Below are 11,164 nucleotides of genomic sequence, written 5' to 3'. Positions count from 1 at the left end.
TCTAATTGTTAGAGTTGCAAGGGGGAGAAACTTTAGGAATCACTAGTGCATAAAGACAAAATCACTAGTGCATAAAGACAAAATGGCACCGGTTAAATTTGTTTATAGGCACCGGTTTTACAACCGGTGCATATTCAAACGAGGTAAAAAATAGTAGGTTTTATGCCTCGGTTACGAACCGAGTAAAAAAAAATAGGATTATGCCTCGGTTTTTAAGTAACCGAGGCGGTAACGTGTTTTTTTTTTTATTTTTTCAACCTTTATCAATAAGAAACAGAACCAGAACATCAACTCTAAAACCATTATCAGACATGAAAATCAAAAGGTAAAATCAATGCAAGAAAGAAACGAGACAAAACATAAAGTGAATGCAGAACTGTAAATTGAATCATCAAACCGAAACGTACAAGCTTTTATTAAAAATTGGAAATGAAAATACAATTGATGTATAGTGTCTGTCACCCACTACACGTATGTTTCTGTTTTACAAAACTCCTTTATATAGGAGAAAACAAAAACAGAAAAGAGGAAAAGAGGGGGCAAAGGGGAAAGAACCGAATAAACTTGGAATATTCTTGGTTGCTCTTCAACTGACTCTAACCTCTCTTCTCTTCAACTGTCAACCGCTTCTCGGTCTGATCAGCATTCTGGTTTGATCAGTTTCTGGGCCTGCTTCCGTTGGACCTTGGAGCTTGCGTCTGATTCTGTTCTACTTCTTCTCTTTTCGCAAGAACCCTAGCCATCGGTGAGAGAGTTGGGAGAAAGCCCCAAATTGATTTAAGTCTCCCTACGTAGAATGAACTCGAGAAAGAAAACCATGTCAGCTTTGCCTCTTTGCAGCAGTATGAAACGCTGCGTTTCATTAAACTTCACTCCAAGAGGACTTCAGCCCATTCCATCGCCAAGCCTTATTCAGCCACTGCCAGCCCACTTTGCTCCATTTCAGCCCAATCAGCCAAAGACTTGATCTGCAGAAAAAAAATAGGATTTTAAACCGCAAAAAGAAAAGATAAAAGACTAAAAAATTTATTTATTTTTTTTCTGAATATTTTTCTAAAAGAGAAATTACCTAATTATTTAAAAACCTATTTTATTTAACTAAAAAGGGAAAATAACACTATTTTTACAAAACTCTAAAATTAAAGACTCAAAAACACTGGACCTATTCAAAGCACATTCAATCCTGCCATTTAATCATTTCCTAGCCATTTCTTTCAGTCAAAACTACATAACAATATTTCTCAGCTTTAAACCTCAGGTTCAACAATCCAAGCATTTGAGAAACAACTTAATTCAGCTAATTTCAACAATGAACATAATCAGAAAAGCATAAGTCAGTTTCAGCCTCACAGGAAAGTGTTTTACTCAGATTCACTCAACTGTTTAGGGTGGTCTTGTTTCACTCACTCATGGCATGTCAACCTCCATTCTTAACTTTGCAAGGACTCTAACTTTGGCCAATCAATTTTTTTTTCTTTTTCCCTTCTCTCTGGTTTTCAATTCTGCCAGGTCTCAAATTTTTTTTTTCATTTCTTTTGCAATTTTGCTCTTTTTCCAAACCTGCTCTTTCTTCTTTTTCAACACAACCAGATTTCTCAGCTCATTTTTCTTTTTCTTTTTCACTCTTGGCCTTTCTTTTCTCTTTTGCACTCACCAAGTTCCATCTCTCCCTACTTCTCACAAGTCTCTACAGGTTGGGTAATTGATGGGAAAATGGCTTGTAATGCTAGGACTACTTCTACTTGAATTTACAGAATGGAACACAATTAACAGTTCTAATTAAAAGAAATAAAACTGAGAAATGAATTAAATCAGTAAAGAATGAATAAGAGTATGAAACAGAACCTAAAAATGTCTAACAGTGTGACCTAAACTATGTACAACCTATACAGGCTTACTAGACTCAATTGGAACCTAAAACAGCTAAGACAAAACAATGTAACCTAAACAAACTATCGGAAAGAACCTAAAGCTACAATTGAAGAGAAGGGGAAAGAATGTTCTTATTGGGTTTGCTCTCCTGTGGAACAATGCATATTGGATTTAAATACCAATAAAAGATATCAAACTATAGCACAGCAAGAGAGAAGAGGGGTGAAGGGGAATTAGAAAATGCTAAAAACAGTGAATGTCATAATAACAAATTCAGTGAAGCAAATCTTACCCCTTTCAAGCTCAAAACTGCCTTTTCATTCAGCAACTGATTTATTTTTTCTTCCAAAGTAGCCTGCATATGATGTACTTTTAAATATTAAATATATTGGTAAATCATTTGCTCCTATATCTTTCAAAAGGGAAAAACGTATTACGTACCCCTTTTTGAAGTAAGGAATTATTTTCACTCTGCAACTGTGCTACTTCCAGTCCAACCTGCAAATAATCAAGTTAAATATAAGCATACAGATAATACCTAAGATCCATTCATACATTCATCCAAATTGTTCAACTAAAATTCAGTTATGTATTTTACTTTTATTAAAACTAAAATGGTTACCCAGTCAAAAGATAGTGCTAATAGCTAATCCACAACATGAGATAGTTAAGTTTGTCAATTAAAAGCAACATAGTAAATGCAAAAAAACATGAAATAATAGACAAGTTTTTACCTCTTTCTCTCTAGAAAAACTCAAATCATTCTCTAGAAGATTTATTTTTTGCTCTAAACTCCCCTATTGAATGATGTACATTGGACTTAGAATGTCAGCCCAACTTTCATTAACAAAAATCACTAAATATACAAAATCACGAATGGTTAAATATGTAGTCAAGAAAAGATGATGAAGAAATTCTTATACTTTTTGGGTTCAAAAATACCTTTTCATGCAGCCACTCTTTAGTTTTTTCCAATCAGGAATGTTCTTATTGGGTTTGCTCCACTATGTTTAGCTCCTCTGTGCAGAGTCTCCAGGATTGCACTGAATTCATTCTTCTCAGCTTTCCACTACAGCAAGGTGTGTGTTGATTCACTGTGAATGATCTAGCTGATGTTTCCAGAGCTGGTAAACAGCCATCCAGAGCTAGTAAACAACCACCCAATAAGCCTGTTTCATCGCCAAGGAAGAACAACAATAGACAACAACATATTAGAAATTCCAACATACACCACAAAGCAATACACCACAAACCAATACACAACACACAGAGAAGCTTCATCGCACCTTCATTGCACAGTATACAACATCATCAACAAAAGACATCATCAACAAAAAGGAGAAGCTTCGGAGGCATCGGCGTGTCCCAAATCCTGACGGTACCGGAGGCATCGGCGGAGGCGACCCACTCGCTGTTGGGGGAGAAACGCGCGATGATGGTCGAGGCGGAGGCGACCCACTCGCCGTTGGGGGAGAAACGTGCAATGGTGGCCGAGGCGGAGGCAACCCACTCGCCGTTGGGGGAGAAAAGCGCGATGGTGGACGATTGGGATTTATTGATTTAGGGTTCCATGGCGCGACGACGATGACAGTAGACGACGGCAATAACGGCTACGAAGGTGAGAGCGGCAAGGACGAAGGACGAAGCGAACGGCACCGACGAAGGACTCGCACCGGCGACGTTAGTGGAGGTAGCCCTTGGGGAGAACAACAGTAAAAATCAACATGTTAAATTTGTCCAAATATAAATGTTCTGTAAAGCTTAAATTGTTTCAAATGCAAGATGCTACATTTCTTTTCTTAATTTAGCGAATTCCTTATAATTTACCTTAATATTGTTCAGCAAACTTAACACTACCAATAATAAGACTTCTCCTTAATTTCAGTATGATGTGTAACTTTGTTCAGCATACATTTTCTTTTCATTCTTAGACTCTTTGTTTTTTGTGTGTAAGATTTACTGAATTTAAAAGTTTATTTGAAGGTCTATATTTTTATTTTCAAACATTTATTTTCTTTAACTTTTAAAATTAGTATTTAATATTACTATTTGCCGTTAAAAACACATTATTATATTAAAATCAGTATGGTTTTTGAAAATAATTTATTTGTCATACATATTTGTGAGTCAAAGACATATTACGCCAAATATTCTGATAAGTCCCTTGAACATATCAATGTCTAAATATATACAGAAAGGAGCTGTAACTGTTTATCAATTATCTCAGCCTTTTAATTTAACTTTTTTTCATTGGTCAGGAAGGATTTGTGCTTATCATAATCTGACACTTTTTGTTCAACCTTTTTAATTGGTCAGAAAGGTTTTTTAATTAATATTAAGATAAATATTTAAATAGTAGTAATGAACCATATATCTTTTTTATTCCAATTTCTCTACAGTTGCTAATTGTTTTAATTTCTGCATTGTTTTTATTTATTTTTTCCTTTATATTTTAGTATTTAAATATTTTTATGGATAATTGTCTCTGTGCTATCCAAAACTACAAGGAATCTTGAGACTTATGAACGAGACAACAGACACGTAGCCCACAAACACTCTGGCTGGAGTCCACTAGGGAGTAAAACTCAATTAACTTTTCTCATGATGACGTCATTTTAATGTAGAATTTGCAACTAAAATCAACTTATTATGTTTAATTTCAGTTCAATTCATAAATAAATTAATAAAAAATCATTTTAACTTGATAAAATATTTCAAAGTATACCATTATATGAAACATTAAAAAGATAATGAGGTAGAAGAAGGGTTTTTAAATCATTGTTGTATTTAATTTTTGGGTAATATAATAGATAGACAAGGCTTTTTATTTGTATATAAAGCCCCACTATCTTCTCCTAAGGTTCTAATATCTTATCTCTCTGATAAAAAGTAGGATGAAAACTCACATCTCCGGCGAAAGCTCTCTGGCCAATGAGTTGAAGAGATCCGCCGGCGAGAAGCTTCATCACGTTGATGAGGCGGCGGCCACGGTGGCAATTGCCGCCGACGCTGCCAAGCAAGGTAGGTTTCTAATGTATAATCAAGCCGAGAGACGACGGAGGAGGAGCCACCGTGTAGAAGACCCCATAAGAACCTTGATGTTCTTGGGGTCTATGAATCACACGTGAGAACTTAGACTCATGGAGTATTTGGACCTAGCTAGTTACCCATGCTGTTGAAAAATGAATACCAAAATTCATTTTAGTTGTCAGATATGTGTATATATGTGTATAGGTCCCATGTTAATAAAGAAAGTGATGTAAAAACATCTCAACCTTAATGTCTACGACTACAACTATCTTACTTCAGATTGTTCTTTTATCTACTTAGTTTTCGCTAGTTTGTAGATTGGTGTAGATTGTGCACTGCATATGTTCCTCAAATTGAAGTAATGCTAACTCGTCTTCTTTGCTACGTTTGATTAACGAAAATTATTATTGTTTAAAAGAATTTTGTAGCAAGAGTTTATATTTTGTTATATATATTTGATTTAGAGATTATTTGTATTTAAGAATTCAAAAGCAATGAGGGAGTTCAAACAACAAGCACATGCTGTTACTTAATGCACCTAATATTGAAAATAAAATAACTAATTGGCTCAAAAGAAAATTCTGAAAAAATCTTAAAATGCAACTCATTATTCGTTCTCCTCCTTTTTTTCTCTTGTGTTTTATACTATGTTTAAAAATATGAATTCGTTAAAGTATAAAATGAGTGAAGATGCAAATAATACAAAATACAGATAAGAATAGAGCTTAAGTTCACCCGAGCGAAAAACATTGGATTACATTCAACATAATTTAAAATCAATATATATTTTTCCTAAGAATATTGTTTAGAATGAAAAGTATAAATATTCGGTATTTCATAAAATATTATATTAATGATCTAAAAAATAAACCATTCTTTATATTAGCCTCTGTGTCTTCTCTGAAGGGAAGTATAATATATATTACATATCCATAATTTGATACATATGATTCTGGAAAATGTATAATGTATACGGACAGTCTAGTCTTGCAGGTTAATGGATTCCTTTTTGGCTAATTGAAAATTGAAAACCTTTATAATTTTTCCATAAAAAATAATTATGACATATTACTACTGAAAAATTATAAAGTTTAGTATTAAAAAATTGCATGATCCAACATCCTATTTTTAACAACTTATCATTAATAAAAAAACATTATAAAATTAATAAAACAAATTAATATATATATTTCCAAAAATAAATAACTATAAAAATAAAATATATATATATAAAACAAGTTTACAAAATTTCTATGTAGGATAACTATTACAAAGAAAACTACTTATTGTCTTCTACTAGAGATGCATCAACACTTACTTTTTATACATGCTTAGTTTACATCAATTATAAACTAAGTATGTATAAAAATAACATAATAAATCATACATACATTCATGCAAAGACTTAACATTAAACTCGGTTATCTGGATACATGCCTTTGATATAAGACTTTAATATAGGCATGCATTTGTAGTAGTATTTTTGTTCTACAAAATCACAAACAAGGGATTATCACCCTACCACTTACAAACTTAGTCCCATTTTGCATTTAGGACCAAACAATATTCATAAATTGATTCTACTTTATTTAAGTGTGAATAATTATTAGAGTTTACGATACATTCTTTCTAACTTCCCATATGTTAATGCATATACTAATATCATTACAAAATATTTTTCACGAAATTCTTTCAACATCGTCATCATTCATATCCACAAAAATACCATCACCTCAATAAGTCATCGTAATACTCATAAGCATATATCAAAGTCTATTATAAATCTATCTCAAACAGTCAAAGAAGAAAACAAATTCAAACATACACACTGACACTCAAAGCTGACACCCAACATTAAACTTCTCACAAAAGGTGGTGCACAACGTTAGTCATGACGCTCAATGCCACTCTTCTTGCAACAAGGTTTCAATGACACTTTCTAGTGCTCAGAGTCCTGAAGTGAAAATGCTCTAAAACTACAGTACAAGAATGACATTAAGCAGCACCCTACACCGCTCAACGCTAATCCATTCACAAAAGTTAGCGTTCAGTAACACCTTACCCTTCAACACTATATAACAGCTATCACCACTTATATTTTATGTTTTTAAGGGAACTTATGTCTATTTAGTTGATCAAAATCGTATTCCTTTCTTAGTGAATTAGTTTATCAAAATTGTACCACTTGACCAATTGTCCAGATTATAAATATCTTAAACTCAAAAAACTAAGTCCAAACCAGCAAAATTCAAGGATCCAACATTCAAACCACAATTTTAACGTATCATACATACCAACAGATTAATCATTCAATCAATTCACCATACAATTGTATAATCAGAAATTTCAAAGTATTTATAACTTAAAAATAGTGCAACTAGCTTTCTTTACCTGAGAGGCCGATGAACTTGCTCTAAAGAATTTCCAGCTCATAAGTTGTTCTAAATATACTAGGAACAACACAAACATGATCAGGACATACCATTAGAATCATTGATGAATAAATATTCATATAGATGACTAAAAAGATGCACACAAGTGACATAAGACTCACATGCAATAGATAAATGAAAAAGACCAAAAAAAGGGGTTGAAATTCAACTTACACGAAGAAACTAATTGGCCAAAATTGAAGAACTCGCCACAAGGATCAATCCTACCGTGTTGGTTCTTCAATTAAACGAGCAGAAAATGAAAACTCTAAAAAAATGATTTATAAAAAGACCATATGTTTTGAAGAAATGAAACTCATTAATAATAAAACTATTTTTATTAAAATCTTTTAATATTAAAGTGATTAAGTTTCACTATTTTTAAATCACTTATCACTTCTAAAATATATTTTTTATCACTTCTAAATTATATTTTTGAGTCTTTACATTTATCTTAACATCCATATTACAATCCTAAAGAAAAGAAATGTTAGGATTTATTTCTTTCTTATGATAATCGGAATTAAAAAATTTAATATAAAAGAATATAAACGGTTCTCTCCATATCCATTAGACTTCATGTTAATCTATGACCAACCTTGACTCATACAAATATTGGGTCTAACTAGTCAAGGTAAAAATGTTTCTTTTTATTTAAGCCAATGATTTCTACGCCTAGCCTAATATCAATCAGCGGTCATGCATAGCAGGTTGTTTGCATGCCAAACATAATAATATTAAATACATATCCTAAAAGTAAAATGTAAGTACACATATCAATTTTAAAAAAACTATATGTCATATTAAGTTTAGTGTGAAAATATTAGGATTATTAATTTATTTAGGGTTATTACTTGATTTACTATTCCTTAAAAAATCCACTTGTAATTATGTCATTATTCGATTGTTCAAAGGTGAAATTCATTGGTAGTGTTATTTATTAAGCTCTAATCCTGAAAATGTTGATATCATACTCACGTTTATCATTTATACTAGATCATTTATTGTTTATCTAACAGCCATTAATAACTTTTAAGAAATTTAAATATATTATTATTTCAATTACTTTTAGTTTAATTTTTTATTTTCTTTAAAATATTTTATCTGGATAAAAAGAAGAATTTATTGAATTTTAATTATTTTATTTAAATAAATTATTTAAATTACTATACTAAATAATATTGGCTATGTTGATTGAAAAAATTAAATTAAAATAATATATTTGATATTAGTTGAAAAATAATGTCAATGTTTACCCAAAAATCTTGACTAATATTTATTAAGAAATAACTATTTTTATGATGTGTAATCAAAAGTGTAAATTTTTTCTTAATGAAATTATGTATCCTTCAGTGAATATTTTATGGAAGGAGCCCATGATGCTAGCTCAGTAAGAAGAGTACCTATGTTCTTTAATGTTGTTTGAAAGTTTTTTTCTCAACGACATATAGGCTTGTCCAACGAGATAGTACTAAATTAAATTTCTTAAAATTCACCTAGTGAGACTTTTTCATTCAGTGAGACAAGTACACGCTTTGCTCTTGGATTTTTATCAATTTCAGTCTTACTCAACCAAGTTTTGACTCGCATTAACAAGTACACTCCTTAGGACTATTTTTTATAAGCTTATCCAATGAAGAATTACTCATCCAATGAATCAAAAATTTGGAGCTCTCTAACTTGTAAATTATGCATTCTCGCTCAACAAGCCATATATTTGCACACCAAGTCTAGATAACTATGGAAGTCAATTATGCTAGGAGTGCACTCCTGACCAATTTATCAAAACTTTTAATCATTTTTACTTGAAACATGCATAATTTTACTTATCAAACAACCTCAAACAAACAGATCACAACCAATTCACAAATACCATAAGGATAAAACCAATTGTTCAATTTATCATTTTAAAACATATTTCACTATACCCAAATTGTTACTATGAGCTCATAACCGACCAAACGGTAAGGGTGCAGAAGAGTCGGCCGACCGATGATACCTCTCAGGTCAATGAACCGATCAGTAAAAAGAGCTGTTAAGGTAATTAATAGTAATAACTGTCGGGGAGTTAACGAAAATAATTTTCATTTATTGACAATTAATATTGTCATTCATTAGTGGTTAATGAGTCAGACCTAACGGTAAGCTCAATATAATTTATAAATATTTTTCTGGCAAAGGAGACAGGTAACTTGAACTTGAACTGAAACTTAGAGCTCTGATAACTAAATCTTGATTACAAGATTATTATGCAAAGTCACTGACTTGAGCGTCAGAGTGTCTTTTGCAGACACCCTCCCCCGCGGCTTAGACAAGGAGAACAGAGAAGACATTACAACTGGACATCGGAGCAGACAACTTTGAATGTTTTGGATTACGGTTCTAAATCCTGCCGAAACATTTTGGCGCCCACCGTGGGGGCGAATGAGTATCCCCATTGTAGTCACAAGGAACAACGAGTAATGCCTCAAATGGATGTCAACTCAACCTCAGACTCGTCCTCTCGGCCTCAACTGCTCAGTCATTCGGCCTCATAGGTACTTAGCCAAATTTGGCATCAGATATTCGACCCTTCGGCCTCAACTGCTCGGCCATTCGGCCTCACAGGTACTTAGCCAAATTTGGCATCAGATGTTCGGCCCTTCGGCCTCAACTGCTCGGCCATTCGGCATCACAGGTACTTAGCCAAATTTGGCATAAGATTGTCGGCCCTTCGGCCTCAACTGCTCAGCCATTCGGCCTCACAGGTACTTAGCAAAATTTGCATCAGATGTTCGGCCCTTCGGCCTCAACTACTCGGTCATTCGACCTCACAGGTACTTAGCCAAATTTGGCATCAGATGTTCAGCCCTTCGGCCTCACAGGTACTTAGCCAAATTTGCATCAGATGTTCGACCCTTCAACTGGACATCGGAGCAGACAACTTTGAATGTTTTAGATTAGGGTTCTAAATGCTACCGAAACACAAATGAATATAATTCATCATCACATCATTCACAATTCATCAATCATTAGTAATCTAATTTAAAACTAACTTATCTTAATTATAGTAGAAATTCCTTTCTCTATAAATGCTCCTTGAATCACACAATATCCTTTAAGTACCTACACAAACGTTAGATAAAAAAACTAAACATATCACTATGCTAAGAATTCAAAATAGAAATCATTTTGAGTATATTGAAAGTACATGCATGATAATTCTAGTAAGATATACCTCACAAAGCTAAAATGTCTTTAAAAATATAGTGTCAGTGAACTTACCCTTATTTTAATTAAATTGGATAACTATGAATATATTTCTATAATGATTTCACTCATTGTTTATGATTGCTAAAAGAATGAACACTGAGTCAAAAACTTAAAATAAAATAAAATAAAAATTCAAATTTGTAAAATATAAAATTAATATTAAATCAACACTGTCTCTCTAGATTGAATCGATGACATCCCAAATAAAATCGATGATACTTTCATCATTATTAAAATGAAAAGAAAGTACAAAATTAGAACATATATTTAATAGAGTATTTAAAAAATTTCAAATTCTAAAATTAAAAAAAAAAAATCTTCAATAAGCAATCAGATTATTCTACTAACTTCCTCGAATATCAAGTCGTTTCAATACCTTGCATATATATTAAAAGGAAATTTGATTTAATTGAAAATGAATATGATCAACCATGAATATGATATAATGTAATTTGCGTTTAATTTTTGTTGAAAAAGTTAGAAGCGTGGATGAAACGCATAGAAGATAAGCAAGCAACATTTGGCAAGATAAACACAGGGAATTATAGTGGATCACATGTCATGCAAACAAATATCGC

General features: G+C 32.4%; 1 protein-coding gene and 1 long non-coding RNA gene across 3 annotated transcripts; one reads left to right on the top strand and one right to left on the bottom strand.

Annotated features, from left to right (window-relative positions):
- Positions 1-383: 383 nt before the first annotated feature.
- On the bottom strand, positions 384-3,578 carry LOC148194334 (uncharacterized). Of its 2 annotated transcripts, XR_015781441.1 has the most exons (6): positions 3,159-3,578; positions 2,815-3,041; positions 2,607-2,669; positions 2,314-2,370; positions 2,165-2,227; positions 384-968 (listed from the first exon to the last, which is right to left on the bottom strand). It is a non-coding gene; the product is annotated as an uncharacterized LOC148194334 (long non-coding RNA). The 2 variants fall into 2 exon arrangements; XR_015781440.1 differs by lacking the exon at positions 2,607-2,669.
- A 1,145-nt stretch (positions 3,579-4,723) lies between these two features.
- Positions 4,724-5,193, top strand: LOC148194333 (uncharacterized). Its single transcript, XM_088097591.1, has one exon. It carries the CDS (start codon positions 4,767-4,769, stop codon positions 4,998-5,000), a length of 234 nt encoding a protein of 77 aa, XP_087953717.1. The 5' UTR covers positions 4,724-4,766; the 3' UTR covers positions 5,001-5,193.
- Positions 5,194-11,164: the final 5,971 nt, after the last annotated feature.

This window comes from Vigna umbellata, chromosome 8, assembly GCF_029865625.1.
Source record: "Vigna umbellata cultivar VRB3 chromosome 8, Vumbellata_1.0, whole genome shotgun sequence".
In the NCBI taxonomy this organism is placed as follows: domain Eukaryota; kingdom Viridiplantae; phylum Streptophyta; class Magnoliopsida; order Fabales; family Fabaceae; genus Vigna; species Vigna umbellata.
The sequence above is the reverse complement of the archived record's forward strand: the minus strand, read 5'-3'. Positions and strand labels throughout refer to the sequence as shown.